Source organism: Pygoscelis adeliae, unplaced genomic scaffold, assembly GCF_000699105.1.
Source record: "Pygoscelis adeliae isolate BGI_AS28 unplaced genomic scaffold, ASM69910v1 Scaffold130, whole genome shotgun sequence".
NCBI lineage: Eukaryota > Metazoa > Chordata > Aves > Sphenisciformes > Spheniscidae > Pygoscelis > Pygoscelis adeliae.
The window spans coordinates 2,051,820-2,071,041 of NW_008824031.1; the positions used below are offsets into that span (position 1 = coordinate 2,051,820).

At 39.4% G+C, this 19,222-nt stretch overlaps 1 protein-coding gene across 1 annotated transcript in view; it reads right to left on the bottom strand.

Moving 5' to 3' along the window:
• The window catches only part of ASPG (asparaginase), a 50,860-nt gene that overhangs the window by 19,751 nt on the left and 11,887 nt on the right, over window positions 1–19,222 (bottom strand). Inside the window, exons 3-9 of the mRNA XM_009327680.1 lie at window positions 17,950–18,061; window positions 15,034–15,159; window positions 13,497–13,580; window positions 12,296–12,422; window positions 5,443–5,555; window positions 3,769–3,954; window positions 671–784 (exon numbers count right to left, since the gene is read on the bottom strand). Coding sequence (XP_009325955.1) covers window positions 671–784; window positions 3,769–3,954; window positions 5,443–5,555; window positions 12,296–12,422; window positions 13,497–13,580; window positions 15,034–15,159; window positions 17,950–18,061 — 862 coding nt within the window. The remainder of the gene's footprint in view (window positions 1–670; window positions 785–3,768; window positions 3,955–5,442; window positions 5,556–12,295; window positions 12,423–13,496; window positions 13,581–15,033; window positions 15,160–17,949; window positions 18,062–19,222) is intronic.

Here is a 19,222-nt window from a genome sequence, read left to right on the forward strand (position 1 = left end):
ATACGTTCCTTGTATAAAAGGAACATGATATATAACTATACAATTTGAGGAAAAAAGCCTTGATTAAGCACCAATGAACAGTAAGAACATTGTTAAAGAGGTTATGATTTTAAAATCAGTTACAATGCGTTCTTAGAATAATCCTCTATTTTTTGTACTTATAAAGTGTATCTATCTCCTCTTAGAGAAACAAAATCTAACACTGTCACGAGTAATGCTGTAAAGGAAGAGGCTGTAGGCAATATTTATTTTCAGAATTAGCTTTGTGTGAATGAGTCTTGGATGAAATCTTTACCACACTAAGATCAATGACAAGATCTTTGCTGACTTCAGTAGGGTTGGGATTCTGTCTCCCATATGAATTTCCACATACAGGTTTTTAGTACAGAAATGTCCAAGGTAGACTACTACCGTTTAAAGATGGCATTTTTATGGCTCGGTCACAGTCTTCACCTGACTTATGCAGAGAGTTCTTTTCTCTCCCAATCTACGTTCATTCATTTCCCTAACAGCATTTCCTTAAGGAAAAAAAACACGTGATGTTCACATTATGGCTCGGGAACAAATTGCTTTTAAATGCAAGGGAGAAGCTCAAGGCATTCAGCTAAGCAGAAGTTAGCACAGTAGATGAGAAAGTTAAAGCCTTTCAAGGTCACACTGAAATATTTACCTGCCTCTTCTCCTCCCAGCTAAGCTTCCTCTTGCTGAGCGTGTATGACAGTTTAGTTAGGGCTGCCTCTGGTGTCATATCACCTCCAGGAATTACTCCAACATCAGCGAGAGTCTGAATAAAAAGGAATAATGATTCCAATTAGCACAGCATTCAGAAATACCTGCGTGAACAGAAAATGTATATGAATGATGAGTAGCTACACAGAATACAGTATGCAGCCGTGCCTCCACTCTCTTGCTCCTACTGCGACTGTAATTTTTGTAATTTTAGTCATCAAATACCAAGCAAATACTATAGCCAGCTGCATAAAGATGACTTTCACTTTAAATTCCTTTTCATGCAATAACATTGAAGAATTCACCCAAACGCTTGCCACGGTCACTTATTATGCTAAAAGGGAAAGGTTACAGGTCTGTATCAGCTATCTGCAGAGTTGTCAGATTCCCTTTATTGAAAAGCTGCAGTTACTCTGTTTTAACCCAGTGGCATTTTGAACATTGCCAAGTAGGCTGTTCTCACACAGACATATTTACCATTCTTTTATGGGGCATTGCTTTGGATGAGTTCCAGTACTACAGTGTGCTCACAGCAGGGGTGTTTTCAGATCCTTTCAGGCTGTGCTAGTAGTGAATGATTTAGAACATACAACTAAAATATGTAATTTACACAGTTCTGATAAGAACAACTGAAAAAGATGACCTTTTTAACTTATCTTTCTGGTAGTTAAAAAACAAACTATCTGAACCAAAGCAAAAAGCAGAAGGATCTTTGTTGTGGTCAGCAAGCCCCATAAGTGTACAGTGAGCAAGACAGCAAAGACAAAGGAGATTTCAGATCTCTTGTCACTAAATTGTACCTGGGCAAACACTCAGGCTTCTCTAAAGCACAGATCATCATCTTTGCCATAATGCGATGCCTCACAGTTAAGCATCTTGCAGTAGGTTCTTTACCCTGCATTTTACTTTTAAATACCTTGTATATAAACTTCAGCTTTGAAACTTGTGGCTTAACTAATATTTTTAGCAAGATACAGAGCCTTAATCAGCTCATTAACCACCTCTGAGAGCCCCAGACTAACATTTTTAAAAGTCCCATGGGAAAACGTATACAGAGAAGGTGAGAAATACTTTCTGTACTGCAGAGCTAGCCAAAGAACAGTTAGGGCTTTTTCAGAGGGTTTGAGAAAGAGGAGGAGGAAGGGATTTCCCAGCTTCCTTCCTATACCTAAAGTCCCTTCAATTATAAGTTTCTACTGTGCAGATGGATCAGAGGCCAGACATGCAGTTAATTAAAACAAACACTTCAAGGGAAATCGTGGACTCAGCTGACCCACCTGGCTAGCTTGAATGAGTAAAAAATGGCCTAGCCATATGCAAAGACCTGGGAAAGATTTTATTTAAAGAAAAATCAAAGTAAAGTTAACATTACAGCAACTTTCCAGCATTCACCGATAATACTTCCTCCATTGAGCAGTTCCTTATGAAAAGGAGAAGGCCATGAAAGAACAAGCATGAAGTAATTTTGTAGGACTTGGCTCTGTCAGTGTTCTCCTCAAAAGATGCCAAGAAAACAGGGCAGCCTCCATCAATGGATGCTGAAGCAACATAATACATGCTCCATATAAAAAGTGGAAGCCAGAAGTAAACACATTTCCATGCAGCCTTACAGTGGTTCAGTAAGACCTGAGCAGAATCTTTCAATTCAGCATATCAACAGTCTCGATCAGAGTGCAAAAAGCCATTTTAGAGGTGTCTACTTGGAGAATCTTTTAACCAGAGGATACAAAAGTTTTTTTCTTCCTTCCATACATTTTAGCAGTTCATTTCAAGCAGATCATCACATAAAAGCTAGGCTTCATTTATCATGTTGTTTTTCAAATATGTTTGGTGTCTTTTATTGACTTAACTGCTTTCTTGCTTCCGTGTGAACTGTTTTATATAATCCGTGTATTCCTATCGTATTTGCTACACAGCACGGGATCTTTGCAAAAGTTAATACTTCTCAAAACATCTCCATTAAGTTATGCAAAAGTTTTACCAACACCCAAATGGCTGCCCATATCAGAAAATACCGAGTTTGGATACTGAAGAGGTAGAAAGAAACTCTTACAATCTCCTTTTCTTTCTCCTCAAAACAGACTATGTGTTCTTGAAGCAAATATAATCTAAAGCTGTGTCAAAACCAATGTTAAAAGAGGTAGGTTTCAGCACCAGACTAGAGTATCTAGCTTTGTCTTACAGTCACCTAAGAGGCTAGCTCTGCCAGACAGGTGGTTGCTCCCAGTAAAACCAGGTGTCTAAAACAGGGGGATGAGTCACCCTCTGGCAGTGCTTCTTGGCTATTTAATGGCTAGGCTTTTTATAAAGGCCAGTTAAACCAGCTTCCTTCACACTACCACATGCAACGCATACTCTTATATGGCTTTGAGCTCTTATTAGTCCCAGTGATGTCACATCTTAATATACAAATGAGAAACTCCCTATGAAATGCCCTGAATATTAACAGTATCTACACAAAGTCTGCTTTAAGTTAGCCTTCATGGGTTAAACACAACTGATTTCCATTCTGCAAGACAGACACTTCCTTACATACTGTTCTCCAATCTCTCACTGAATTCAGCTGTACTTCTAGTCAAATAAAAAACTGGGATTTGGAATATTGCTTGGATTTGCAGGCTTTCTTGATGTTCTTACATTGTAGCTAAGTAACTGCTGGCCTATCAAATACTACTTTATTTGATCATCTGACCCCTAAGCTAGCTTCTAGATCAGCGGAATCCCTTTGGGAGAGATACTACCAATCTAACGCTAGATATCCTGGAGTGCTGCAAACGACAAGAGCAAGCAATCACTAATTTGGGATTTGCGCTGTTTCAGCCATTCAGATTAGGAGTAACAGGATCTTGTTTGCAGATACATATTTAAATGCTTCCAGCTTAAGATTTTTCAGATACAGTTATTTTATGAGCAATATTTTTAGAGTTTAACAAATCTGGTTTTATACACGGGGACTACTAGAAGCATACAATCAAGTTGTATCAGTGGGATGTTTCTTTTACATAGCAGTAGAGTCTGAAATCATTGCACAACCCTTACCTGCCCTGTTGCATAGACCGTTTTAACAGACCCTCGTAAGCACTGCGTACAGTTTAGAATCACTACTTTTCGTTCAGTTGCTTTCTTCAGTTCTTCCAGCAAGTCTTCTCTGTTGTTTGGAGCATTGCCACTTCCGTAAGTTTCAAGTACAATGCCCTCAATGGGAGGCTGAAGAAATGCTTTTACCTGTTTAAAAACAAGACAGGGAAGAGAGACAAAAGATGTGTTTAAGTCACATTAAGATTTTCATGTATGGCACAGAGTTTTTAAAAATGGTCTATTCCTGTTATAGTCTTACAGGCTCTCATGCCTCACAGTCTTCTCATGTCCTTCTGTGCTCCCCATTTGCAATAACTGGGACTGTTGAATAAGCTTTTAAAAAAATGAGAATTTCACTCTTTAGCTTCCTTTAAAATTCCTAGAGGGAGAGATTTGAAAGTAAACTATTTTCTACAGTCATGACCTCAGTGTGAAAAAGGATGCTATTGTTCAAGTGCCATTAACAGGCTATACTGTTGCACCAAGGCGGAGCAAAAGGGAAGATTTACACTTATGAAATAAATGCGGAATTATTAATTGAGATTAGAACCCTCAGCCCTGCCCAGATTTGTTACTTTAGCAAAGAGTTTTGTTAACAAATGTCTGCCTAACTAAGAGAGAGAGTGTCTCACCTTTCAGGAAAGAACATTCTAATGAAGTCTGGAGGTTTTTTAACTCAAAACTCAATTGATTTAACTCAAGGCAGGAAAAAAAAGGAGGCAGTAATTCATTCTGGGCCAGTTGTTAATGAGGTAGCTATTGTGGCTTACTGTAAGAGGATGCCTAGCAAAGTCCTCTTCCTAGAAAGATGTATTTTAAACAACCTGGACGTTTCCTTGCTGATCACATATGCTAAACGCAATACACTGTAAGCCCCCATGAGGCTAACTATGCAGTTGAAGTTTTATTGCAAATATACCACCCCTCTGCCTTTCCATCTGTTCATATTCACCTAAAAAGAATGGTAATATAATTGAGGAGTGCTGCTTAAACCACTGGATTCAATTTAAGATGGCAACAGCCACAAAAGACTTGTCAATTTAATGGAATATTATTAGACAAAAATTTAAAGACAAATCTACCTAAAACCACAGTTCTGCAAAATAATTTCTAAAGGCAAAAAAATCCCACTTCTCATTTTCAGCTCTGTATGAATGCTGAGGGTCATGTTAATCAATGTGAGACAAAATGAACCTTAAAAAAGAAGCATGAGTTGTAGAAATGGTCACGTTCCCATCCCCCCACCAAATTGTGTATTCTTTGACAAGATACCTATTAATATGCCTCAATATGCAGCAAGAGAGCATTTCCATGGTCACTGTAGCCTGCACCTGTCTAGAAAAGCACATTTGACCTATTTATGAGCCCTGATAAGAAATTAATTTTAAGTTTCAGAGCCCAGGTGGTTTAGACAAAAGATATTTGAAAAGCTTTTCTCAATAGTTTATGGCATATGAAAACAGTCTTTGAATGCTCTGATATTCCAAAAAACGTTTATCAGAAGAAGACAGATCCTTTCCCTTCCCTCCAAAACCCCAACCACTGCTACAACAATGCAGCTTCCCTACTTCAGCTAACTAATCAAGTATTTGAGCATCACTCCACCCACTTCCAAAATGAAGTGGTGACACTTACAGCAGCAGCAGTGATTCCTGGGAAGATTCGCAGAAGCCCAACGTTCCTGTTCATATTGGTGTGAACTCGAAATTTCTTTTTGGTATTGGGTCTCCACACCGTTTCCCAGTTTACTGTTAAAGAGAAATGGCCTTTTTAATTTAATATTAAGACATAATATTAAGTACACTTGTAGCACTTCATACTTACAACATTGTCTTTAAAACTGTTTCTTATGTAGGGGATTCATGAAAGACAGCGTATTTTTGAAAAGAGGAAATAAAGGCCCATTTAAGACATCGGCCATAGCAGCTGATCTAACATCTTATTTATTAGGTACCACAAAATATGTCTTCAAGGCCACATCCAGGTCAGGCTCAACTGTGTTATATTTTAGCTTTAATTCCAAAATAGTCTAGATTCTGAGATATATCAGTATTACTCATCAATATTTCTAAGTTAGTGCTCTTCAAGGACATACTTAACATGTATACTTCAATTTAATAGCATTTTATAGCAAAGCCTTCCAAAATGGATATTTTAGTTCAGTGCCCATTAGTGAACAGGATGATCTATCAGACACAAAGCTGTATACCTCTACTACAACCTCTTAAAAAAAGAAGTCTGATAGCTGTGAAAAGCATCCGAGTACTAGACCTGATGGGTTCACAATGCTGAACATGTCCTGTTAGTGCCAACTCTCCCAGTTCAGAGTGCTCAGAAAGCCTCAACCAACAGAGCGGCGTGCAGGTCTAGCGTAGGTGAGACATTACTTGTCACACACTGACCTGAACTTCATTGTTATGTACTTGGCCTGACACCAGCCTGGATTCATGTTTAGAAAACAGACCTTCATCTTCCCAGACATAAGAGATGACAAATGCAGTTACTGTTGCCGCTAATCACCTCCAGAGTTTATTAGGTAGTTACTAACGATTAAATAAAATAGCAAAGATTCAATTAACTCCGATTATACATTTAGAGCCAGAAGCCAGCTGTTTAACTAATAGTTTGTTTGTGTTGCATTATTAGAAGCCGAGTCATGCATTATTGATTTCAAAATTTTACTACTTCAGCGTAAGAGCGCAGCGCTGGTAGCACTGATGGCTCCTACAAGGCAGTGGAAGAGGTTTAACAAACAGCAGCCAACAGCTCAGAGCATCATTCTTCAATGAAAGTAGTCCACGTGGTAAAGCTACCTGTTTCCCCATCATGATTTAAGCTTTTTAGATTTTGGAGAAACTCCCAAGCAGCAAGACAGATAAAGGATCTGCGTGCATAATACTGACTTGCTTTCAGCCATGCGGAGAGTTACTCACACCAATTACTGCTGCAATCTCTTGCAATCAGCAGACAGCCATTTGCAAGAAAATTCAGAGTACATTTAAAAGCCTCCATTGAAGCCTACTCTATTGCCCCATTACCAGAGATACTAAAAACTACACAATCCATTAAGTCAGGAGAGAAAACAGCAGTTTTATAAGACTTTACGAACTTTCCTTTCCTGTCATGGTCCCTTGTCAGCAACTAGAGACTCTGTATGTTCTTTCTAAAAAAATACCGGAAGTTGTTAAACAGGTCACAAGCAGTTGGCTTGGCATCGTGTTTGTCCAACCAGCCACACCTCAGCGCAGGGATTCCTAATGCTCTGGGAATGGGAGAATAGAAATATCGAGCGTTTCTACAGTTTCTTTCTTTGTGCTCAGATGGCCAGCACGGTTCTGAAACCACCTGGTTGGATTTAGTAGTGAGCCAAGCAGCTCTCAAAGGCCTCCATGAGCTTTCGAGAGCAAGTTAGAGACCTGCAGGAGGTACAGGGGTGAGTGCAGAAAGCCATGCATTTGTTCTGCTTGAGGTTCATAGGCCTGGCTAACCACGTTCACTCATGAGCACTGTGCTTTAAGAAGCAGCAGTGTTTAGCAATAAATCCAATCCTTTCAACCTTCTAACATACAGATTAATTCTTTAAAAGCAGCCTCCTCTATAAGAAGGGATGGCAATAAAATTCTATCAGAGCTTTCTTTCCTTTATCCTCCATAAGCTAGGAGTCCCTGCCAAAACTTCACAAATGCATACTACTAAGTTTGGCAACTATTAGCATCCCTAATGCCTGTAACGAACTTGAAGAATGAACTGAGGAAACCTGCCTTGGCATGGATCACTAAGATATTGCCAAAAGTAGAAGACCAAGGAGTCAGATCAGAGGATAGGTTCAGAAGTCAGACCTATACCAGGCCTATACCTGTACTCTTGGAGTACGCTCTACCAAATAACATATCATCTTCAAGATAAATGTAATGCATGCAGACATAGTACAGTGATGTAATTCCAAACTATATTAAAAAAACCCTAAAGATTGTCCCTGAGTTAACATTCTCTTGGTCATGAACCTCATCAGCCTACAACATATGCTCGGTACTGCAGACTCCACAGATGTCAGTTTTCCATTAGACAAACGAGTCTAAAAAGCAGAACAAAAGGCAAGTATGATGCAAGAGCCAAAGACAAACAAATATACATAAAAGCCCGACTTCATCTCAGATTTATTCAGAACTGCTGTAAGCGAGGCAAAGCGACATGCAGGGGAAAAGAATAATTAGAATACACCCTTTGCATCCTCCATCTCAAAGATTACATCCACAAAAAGGAAGAATATTTACATCGCATAGCTAAGTTCAAGCATCTGCATTGTACTGAATAAACCAGCTGTCTTGCAGCCTATAGTCATACCACACAGCAGTCTTCTTTTTGTTAAATTAAAAAAAAAAAAAGAAAAAAGAGAAAAAATATTAGGAATGCCTAACAGTTCTTCAGTAAGAAACTCACATACAAGCAGGTGAAGTACAAAAAGCTGTATATATTGGTGTTCATAACAGTTTTTTATCCTATGGATGAGTGACTAATTACTGATATTCAGTTTTGGCACAACACAGAAAACAGTAACCTGTTCTGACTTGGATGGCCTGTGCTTGTAAAGAGTTTAACTGATACGGTGTACTACATTATGTAAATATGGATATAAAGCTGAGGAACAAATGTACACTAGCTACTGGTCTTGCACAGCAGAAAGAAAGTTTTTAAAGCAATGTACATAAAATAAAGAGGTAATAGCTATTTATATACTCTATCCAAAATGGCCTGGGATAGAAAAGATTGCATTATTCAAGGAGACTGCATTCAAGATACTAAGACCTTTTGTTTATTCTTCCAAACAAAACCATCACATAAACAATACTCTGCTATTTCCAACCTCCCCCTCCCTACCAAACACTACAGCTTTTAAAATTACAGCTCAAAAATACATCCTTATCTTATTCAGCTTTATTCACACACACACGCACACACAAAACTATAGTGATAGGGTTAGTGTGGAAAAAAACCATCAACCTGACTTAAAGATAAAATAAAAAAGAGAAGCAGCTCTAAACAGTCTAGAAAGCAGCAAAACCCCCCCTTTTTTTAAACAGCACTTATGCCACAATGCAGGTTTCAACTTAAAATGGGAGGGCAGCAACTAAGAGCGACACCTCCCTTAGGAGTGGTGACTGAACTCCGAGTTATGAAATCAAACAAGAAATACAGCTTTTCGTGATTGCAGAGCCCCAGACAAACAGCAACACTTTCTTCTCATCCTTCTCTGCAGGGCTACGGGAGAGCCCTACCATTATATAAGCTGCCCCGGCATTCATTACAATTCACGACAGCAGCCAAGGGGTGGGGAGCGCAGGCCAACCTATGGGTGCAAATTCCTGAAGGAGGCAAACAAACATAGACCCCCTTTTTTGGCAGTTTGTTACAAAACAATCGACACACACCTTTTGAAATTAATATTTAAATTGAATGGTGTCGTTGCAAGAATCAACATGCCTACTTACAAGGGAGTGGGGTGGACCAAAAGCACTTCAGTGAAGAGAGATGGCATTTGCCTTAATACATAAATGACTTGGGCTTTTTACTATAAATAACCAGAACTGCCAACCAAGACACAGACTTGGCCAGTGACGAATAGCTTCTCTCTAATGAAACTGCTGGGTAGATGAGCCCAAAAGGGCCTTCTAACCTGCTGCTGTGCTACATCTGCATGCACAGTCACACGGGCTCTGTTCAGCCCCTACACAAATTATGTTTCTCATCATACGGTCCTGTACATGTGCACCACTCCCAGAAATTACATGCATGTGTGATGAAGAAAGTCCAGCCATGGTAACAAAGCAAGTTTCGTATTTGCTTCATTAGGACAATAGAGAACAGAGGAGAGTAATCAGTTATGAAATATACTGAGACTCTTTATGCATTTCAAGTGAAATAGTCCTCGTCTCTCCTGTTTTCAAAATATGAGAAAAATAAGGCAAGGTCTTTTATTTGATAGCTTTAAGATCTTAGAAATATTTTTGGTTATTCCTACATTATCCATTTCATACCGAGATTTCTGATTCTGCTGCAAAAGTATTTCCTGTCAGCATTGGGTTTCTCACTCACCTGAAGAATTTGCTAGATTTTTTCACTTCTTATATGAATTTCTTGTGCTAAATTGAAAGTCTTGAGAAAGCTGACACACTTGCTCGTCTAAAACTGGACAACATCTTAAGTGTTACTAACACAGTTAAGGATCTGGCCAAGAACACAGCCAGTTGATGGGATCAGAAATCCACTGGGAGCCTCATCTGAAGGGGGAACAGGGTGAAAAATGGATATAAAAAATGAAGAAGAGTACTGTAGCTAGGGAAGCGAAGGGAAAGGGACTAAGCTTTTCCCTCTCCTCTCTGGCTCTGAAGTAGATTGTTGCTTTTATATGGTATGCCTTGCCTCAAACAGCATCTCCTCTCTTCATTCCTGTGTACCAACCAATGATCGCAATCTCTTATCCCATTACACTCCCCACTCCCTCCATCCTGTCATCTCTCCCCCTCTGCTTCTCTGGAGTTCTCATTCCCAGCGTCGTTAGAACCGGGAAGCCCCAGGAAGAGTTTCTGCACACGGCCTATTCCTCCTGGCATCCTCAGGCTGCTCTCCATAATGCTGAAGCAGCAAGAGTCGCCCTGTCTACAGCCAGCCCTGTCTACAGGGGGATTAAGACATGTTATACAAAGTCATTTGAAAAAAAAAAGTTAAAAGATGCTAGATTTGTTTGATTTGTTTTTAAAAGCCCCAGGTGGTTTCTTGTCTCCACGAAAGCTTCATACGAGGATTGTACAAGCAAACTCCAGGGAGACAGCAATGTTTCAAACAATTACTTTGGACAAAACAAAGCAGCACTAGTAGATTGCCCATACTATAAACTATGTTTTTTCAAAATGAAACAATCCTTCAATACTGACACCGTCATCTTGGATAAATGATGCTACCCTAACTGGGTAATCAACTGAAACAAATAAAAATAGAGCCTATCACACCATCAGTTTTTAAAACAGAAATCCCCACTGATCTCAACGGGGCATTCTACTGAAAAGATAATGGGACCCAATATGGGCCAAGGGAAGTACTTAATAACTTTCTCATTTTTCTACTATAGACAAGGAATCACAAAACAGTTCATTCAAATCCAAGAGAGAAATAGCATGCAATTTGCAGCTTGATTTCATTATTGATCAGTCAGTAAACGGAATTTATTTATTCCCTATTTGATGCAGTTCATAAAAACCCAAGAAAGAAGATTCTCCCCAATTTACTGCAACAATCAACTGACAGCATTTCTGTTGATTTCAGATACACCGTATTTGACACGGCACAGTAATACAACAGTGGCAGACTCTCTACCTGAGAGATGTCTTACAGACCACTACAGTATTTCACAGGCTTCCTCAGTTTGTATCTGGCTGCTACAAACACAGCACTTTGATCCTGAAACTTTGTTAAGTAACTCCCACTCATTAGGTGGAAGGGATGAGTTTATTTTTCCAAATTGCAGAATGTCTCTCTCTCTCTAGTAGTAGAAACCATTCAGAATGGCACGCTGCATGGCACAGGGCTAGAGCTCCTACTGCCACTAACAGCACCTAGCAAAAGAATTCAGGAACCCCCTCCTATTTCCTATTTTTGGAAATAATGAAGATTTTCACCAAGTCCTATTTCTTTTTAATATACCTAACCTATCCAAAAGCAGCTCGCGTAAAATGTTATATTTTTTTAAACTGTCCTTTAGTCTTTTTTTGGCAACTCCTCATTTGGCTAGACTCCAAACGTGGAGGGGAGACTCTTCTCCACTCTCCAAAAAAAGGGTGCCATTTATCCAAGAACAGACATCAGCGTGTTAATGACTTTGCAAACAGGTAATGAAATCTTCATGCAGTTCTTCCTCTCCTTAAAAAACAGACACACAGAAATTATAGGGAGTCTGAGTAAGTTTGGGGAAGAAAAACTTCACACAGATCATATTCTAGGTCTGCTGTTTTCAATGTGCTTGCAGTTCAGACAGGTCCTAAATATCCAGTAAAATATCTTACACAATGACACGCATCAAACACAGAATCTGTTGGAGCTGCAAGTACTCTGCAATGACTCTTTTGCCCGATTTCGGAGCCCAGCATGATCATTAACGAGATTAAACTCTTTGTTCTTGCAGTCCTCCCTCCTTCGTTTTTATCTTCAGAGCAAGCATTTTCATGACACAGGGGCAACATTCCCTCTGGTTAGTCTGAATCTTTAGTCAAAGTCACATCTATATTCAATAGGTAACTGCAGTTGAGTCACAAATTCTCAGTCTTACTAATATTTAAACAGTTTCAGAGCAGATAAAGTGGAGTCAAGCTACAGGGCTTTCAAAGATATTTGATTTTAAAAACAGCATTTCAACTACATAGCCACAGATTCTTTTCAGCTAGAGTTCTATTGCATGTGGCATAAATTACAAGGCTTAAGAGATGATGTTGCTTACTTGTAATATCAACCTCAGCATTTGCAAGTGGAGGCAGGTTAGGTGAGGAAAAGGCATTGAAACTCCCAGCATCCACCTTAGTCACCCTATTTCCCCTGTACAGTTTATTATAAAAATACAGGCACACCTGCAAGACAAGTAAAGAAACAGGTCTATGAATAAGCCAGTAATTAAAAGATTCAGTAGATAAATACTGTAGTCTGTCCTTTTTAAAGTGTTTTCTAAATCTTTAAAGCAACTCAGAGGCTAGTAGATGTTTACAACTCTTACCCTTTCAAAAAGAGTTGGCACATCTGTCACACATTGGTTTAAGAATTTAAGAACAAAACAAGTTAAGAGCTAACTAGTTTTGTAATCCTCTCATGAGGCATAGTCTAGGAGACAGCAAATTTGCCTGAGTCCACTTCAGAGACAGAGGAAAGAAATAGTGTGGACTTCTTAATAAGTTCATCAGTTATCTCAAAATTCAGAGTCCAAAACCTTAACAAAAGGCCTAGTGAAAATGAGGATAAGTTTCAAAAGAGTTACCGCACATACATAATTAGGTTCCTTCAAGTCCCTTAAAGTTTGTCAATTGGAATTTGAAGAAAAAGAGATACCTCAACATCGTTATTAGTTATGAAGATCTTGGCCAGTCAGCTATTGCTGTTGTTTTACAAAAAACGGCTTTGGGAGCATGGCAGAAGTGAAATGAGGTGTAACCTGACCAGGTCTCTCTGATTTTTGGGCTGTGCAGCACCAACATCTTTAAAGGCAGGGTGCTGAGACCGTGAAGGTACTTCCATGTCCATTAAGTATATCATCCTCAACACTTCAGTCTTCAGGAACTAGAGCTAGAAGACACTTCTACCAGTTCTAGAGCAACTTTAGAACTTCAAAGTAAATTTCAGTTAAAAAACAGACTTACAAGTGTTTCAGATCCCACATATTTGCAAGGGAACTTCTGATTTCAAGTCTGCTGCAAGCTACATTTACAGACTTGATAGCCTTTATAGATTGCATATGGGCAAAATGGGATATGACTCCTGAGAAAACGGCGTGTGCTTTGCCATGCAAGTGCCTGTTACCTCAGCGGAATCCATTTATCTTCCTGTTTAAGTGCAATTTCTTACTGCCTGCCAGATATTTTGAGTATGTAAGTATGTGACCTGGCTAGAGGGAAAAAAGCAGCTTCTGAGACGGTCTTCACAGGCAAACAGACCTCAGGAATCACAAACTGCCCGGCAAAAAGCAGTGCCCCCAGAAGGTTGGCTCGGCCGTCATTCTGCAACTCGTATATGGGCACCTGAAGAGCAGAGACTGAAATTACACCCTGTCCCTTATGTAAAGCCTAGCAGAAAAAAAAGAGTCCAACTTGTGCAATACAAATACATGAATAATTTATGTAAACAATGATTTATGACAAATAAAGTTTCCTTCTTCATCCAAACTATTTTAGACTGCAGCAGATGGCAGGGTTTCCCTCTGTGCTTAACAGACTTTTATAATTTAAGTGCTTAAAAGCTAATATAGAGATTATTCTAATGTGATTAAGCAGATTAAAAGACTGATTCAGGAAAAATATAGAAAATAGAAAGCAGGCATAGTTAAAGTGATTGAGCATGGGAGAAGTGATTGCACAGAGGAAAAGCAAAAGCCCCAGATCATACAGAACTGCCACTATGGGCTTCACAACAGCTCTCTTGCACCATCTTTCCTCATAGTATAGAAAAACTGAGCCAGCAGGTTATTACTGACAGAAAAAGACAAGATTAAAAACTGAGTGATGACTTCCATGCCTTTTCAGATTGCCTCTTTATTAACAGAGAGTCAGAGCTCCTTTCAGCGACGAAAAAAAAATTACATGCTCCATTGCTAGATCATATGTCAGGCAGATCTCCAAGCAATAAAGCCAAAAAGAAAGTAAAACCTTGAATATGATGTACCACAACTAGACTGCCCCACGTCAAGACAGTAAGTGGGAGCCTACTGCTTCCTAGACTTTTGTATTTTGACTTCAAATAGACCACATGTGAAAGGGAAGTTATGAGATGGGAGAGGGGAATTTTACAGTGCCATGTTTCATCTCTCTTTTGTCATTAGAGCTGTATCTTACACTTGAGCAAGCTATTCTAGTAAGACAACCCCTCCCCCTCAGACTATATGCAAAGGGCTGATCTCCAGCTAAGAGAATGAAAATTAATAAATGTAGCCTTTAGAGGAAAAGAAACAGACCATGTTAGATGCTTTGTGGAACAGAAGTGATCAAAAATGCATCTAACGCTTAGAGATTATTAAAAAAATGATAAAGAATGCAACAATGAGTAACATAAGACGGGATAACAACTGATGAAGTAAAAAGTAATAAGCTTCAGGGCTTTAAAAGAAAAAAAGACAGCTAACAACCAGCAGCCACCTGAGGCTGGAAAGATGCTTCTCTTATAAACCGATTAATACACAATGGCCAATGACAGGCTCTTATATCTTTCTCTGAAGCATCTGGCACCAGCCGTAATGAACTACTGGTCTGATTTGGTACAGAGTTGTAAAGTCATTAATGATAAAAATTTGGGGCAGATCCTCAGCTGGTGAGCCCGCCAGTTCTCACTAATTTCAATCAGCACTGTGACCATTCACCCTGGCCAGAGGCCTGCCCTGCACTACTAAACTATACACTGATAATCAGGATACTACCCAGTTTTGCACACAAAAATAAAAAAATGAGGCTTCTAACTTCAACTTCAAATTAAATCCATTACCTGAGATCCTGTCAGAACAACAGTTTTACCCAGGTTCTCACACATGAAGGATAAGGCTGAAGCCGTATAGGCCATGGTATCAGTGCCGTGAAGGATCACAAAACCATCGTACTTTTCATAGTGCTCCTGGAGACGGAGAGACAGTTTTCATGTTGTTAGAGCAATGCACTGGCATCAGCAAGTGAGGTACATATTGCATGACTTTCACTGCTGCTAGCCACAGCATAATACTTTAAAGGGTACTACACGCATAATTCTTCCTAAAGTTATCCTGTTTTCAGTTTAAATACAATTAAGGGTTAATAGGACAGCAAGCACTAGAGCCAGTAATTCTAATTATGGAACAGTCAAAGAGATTCTTCTATGTATACATATTAATGCAGCATTTTTAAACCAGAAGACTCCTAATTAAGAAAAGCTTAGCAATGGCTTTAAACAGGAATGTTAACATATGCAAATTAGTCTTATAGTCTGATTTCTTGTTGCCGCTTTTACTTTAGGGATTACACCATTTACAGGAACAGATTAGGCAAACCAAGGCTATCATAACATATAGAAAAAACAGTCCATCTAATCCGAGTGGCAGACAGGCAAATTGCCAGTGTAAGATTGCCCTCTTCTGTTGAAAAGTCGTCCGTCCTTTCTGTTAGCAGTATGTGACTCCTGCAGCAGAAAGAGGTGAAGAGGCTTCGTGTTGTTCGTTAATGTACATACGCTTGCTGGTTTTTGAAAAGTCCCTTAGACTATCAGGCATGTACAGATGCAAAAAAGGAATTTATAACTTTAATCTACAAACAGTTCCACACAGGAGTTTTTTTAATGCAAAGCCATGAATTGCACAGCTCACCCTGTTGGAATAAAGTCACCTGCTGGCTTTTGGAGGAAAAAACGAATTGGTTCCTCTATTTTAAGAGTGATGCACATAGTAAACACTGTAGTGAGAGACACTGATGTCTCTGATGTAATTTGGTAACATGGAAAGGATTACACAGAAGTCTAAGCAGATATATGAAGTGCCAGCATGGGGAAAAAAGGGGACTTTGCCATAGAATTAAATGAGATTTCTTTTTAATTACACTTCTTAAGTTACACTAGGCACACACGCTTGGCATCTTCTGACAATAAGGTCACCTCCAAACTCACCTGCAGTTTTCTTCTTGTCCTTTTGTTATTTCTTCACTGATACTCACGCCTACATGTTGCTACCTACTGGAAATATCAGGGGATTTCTGCTTATCTCTAACAAGTTAGCCAGCAGAACAACAGCCAGTGTTGCAAGATCTTTCTGCAGGCCAAACTATAGCATGATGCAAAAAGCACACTGTAGTTATTCACCAATGCAGTAACAAGATAAGTAAGTTTCAAGAAAAGCTGAGATCACAGAATTAGCCACTTGTCCTCTCTAACTCAATCAGTACGCTCACGAATATTTTCAGCCTTATGAACCTTATTAGAAGCAAAAGAACATAGCTTGGTTTAAGCTTCATAACATAAGAGATCAGGCTGGCAACTAAGGAGATACCCCGCAGAAACGTCTTAGAATGTTTCAGTCTGGAAAGTCATCAGCACGTTACAGCTGTGCCAAGTACGCGTCCAAGATGAACACAAAGTGGCAGTGTCTATACATACGCCAGTCAGTTGAAGTTTTTTTTCCCCTTCTCAGTACTTTTCACTTGGATTACATGTACTGGATACTTGTATATACAGACAAGCTGCATTCTGTGTACAAAAAAGAAGCACTTTTTCTTTTTAGTAAAACTAATATGCCATTAAGGCAGAAAGGTAAATTCTCTCCTGTTCAGCATGGGATTGTCGCCTTCTATTCTTGGCCCTGGGCTTTTCCCAGCTGCACCCCTGCTCCATCCTAGAGGCTCTCCACCTATACACCGGCTCCCTCTTTTCTCTGCCCTAGCAAGATGCATTCCATAGGAGGAGCATCATCTCTAGTTTGGTGGTTTCAGGATTAGAGGACCTAAAGGTGAAAGACTGTTACCTGAATTTTCAGCATTGTTCCCTGCATTATTACACTGTTCGCATGCATTGCTACAGCTTGGTCGAAGAAGGAAATTTACACTACAAAGCCCACTATCGCAGAGCGAGCAGGAGTGGAAAAGCAATATCTTATTAGGCCCATGGTTATTTATTTCTAACAGCTATGTATGAATTCCTGGTGTGAAGTATTTGAAATGTTTCGCATTTCTGCTTTCTTAAAAGCACACAGCTAAGTTCAGACACAGGGACAGGAGCAGAGAAATACTGATTTTTTTAATCTAGAGAAATATGTAATGAATTTATCTATATATGCAGAAATATCTAGGGCTTTAAACATTTCCCAGTATGGGAAACCTAACCACGACAGCATTTTTTCTACTGGCTGCAAAGCCAAAGCTAGTCAAGCCCGTCTGTGTGCCAAGTAAGAAAGGCATAAAGACATGAAATTATTTTCTACGTCAATGGCCAACTATTAAGCTATTTGAACACTCAAATGATGTGTATCTAAGCAACCTGCAGTTAAGTCACCTACACCTAAGGATTTTATTCAACATTTTTGGACAGTGAATTTAAGTCAAAGTTTTAGACCATATCAACCTACATATTACATACCTTATACAGTCATAGCTGCAATTTTCCTATTTATTTTCTTGTACAGAATGATGACATGGCTTATCATCGGAAGAACCATATAACTTAAATGAGTTTGCAACATTTTCAAAAGCAAAAAAAAAATTCGGCAAGCCTTGCAAGCACAGTACGTGTTACTTTGTAAGTAACTAAGCAAGGTACGTAACATTTACATTTTAAATAAACAAATATATACATATAGCACTACTGAATTGTTTTATCTTGCTAAGTATACTAGATATACCGCTCATTTTGTTTAAGCAACAAATGAATTCTTATCCTACACCATAGTACCTCAAGTTTCTTTGCAATTTTGGCCCAGTCCGCTGGCGTCATGTTGGAAGAATCAAGCAGCGGTGAGAGCTCCAGGATTGTGTAAATAATTCTTTTGTTTTGCTTAGACACACTACAAAGAAAGAGAATTGAAAAAAAAAAATTCTTAGAGCTAATATCAGCTCATCACTTCTGATTTTTTCTCTAAATCAGTAGTTTTCACCCTTTTCCTCCCCATCCCCCAAGTCTATGGCAAAAAAAAAGGTCTTAAATTTGGAACATTAAGTTCCAAGTTTAGAAGTTCATGGCTTGATGTGGTTTAAAGCACAAATCCCTAAATTTATTTTAATAATAATTTGGGAGGTGGAGAGGGGCTGGCAAAACTAAAGACAGAAAAGAAAAACCCAGACTTACTTTGTTTCAGTTTGGAATTGAGTTCTAACAAAAGTCAATATGAAGCCTTAAGATTTAAAAATGCTTCATAAGCTATTGAGAGGAATCTATAAAGCTCCCAAAGTTTGTAGGGGGTCAACAGAAGAGCTGCAACAACTTTTTAATCTTGTGATAGATATAAATAGATACCCTATAAATAGATACTCTTTCCTGACACAAAGGGTATCTTCTCTTAAGAGTCTTATGACTGGGATTCATTTTTGTGGCCTTTAGAAGATCCACTCTTCTCAGTTTCTCTGACCTCAGATTTCAGAAAAAACTCTCTTGGTTAGTTAAGATCTTCAAATAAACTGTTGCCTTTGCTAGTAATAGGCTAACTTTGTAAAACCCCAGTCCCAGCCTATTAGAATCATAGAATCTTCTTCCTTATATCTAGTCTAAATCTACCCCTTTTTAGTTTAAAGCCATTCCCCCTTGTCCTGTCGCAACAGGCCCTGCTAAAAAGTTTGCCGCCATCTTTTTTATAAGCCCCCTTTAAGTACTGACAGGCTGCAAGAAGGTCTCCCCGAGGCCTTCTCTTCTCTAGGCTGAACGACCCCAACTCTCTCAGCCTTTCTTCATAGGAGAGGTGTTCCATCCCCCTGATCATTTTCATGGCCCTCTTCTGGACCTGCTCCGTGTCTTTCTTACACTGAGGGCTCCAGAGCTGGACACAGGACTCCAGGTGGGGTCTCACCAGAGCAGAGTAGGGGGGCAGAATCACCTCCCTCGACCTGCTGGCCACGCTTCCTTTGATGCAGCCCAGGATACGACTGGCCTTCTGGGCTGCGAGCGCACATTGCTGGCTCCTGTCCAGCTTTTTATCCACCAGTACCCCCAAGTCCTTCTGGGCAGGGCTGCT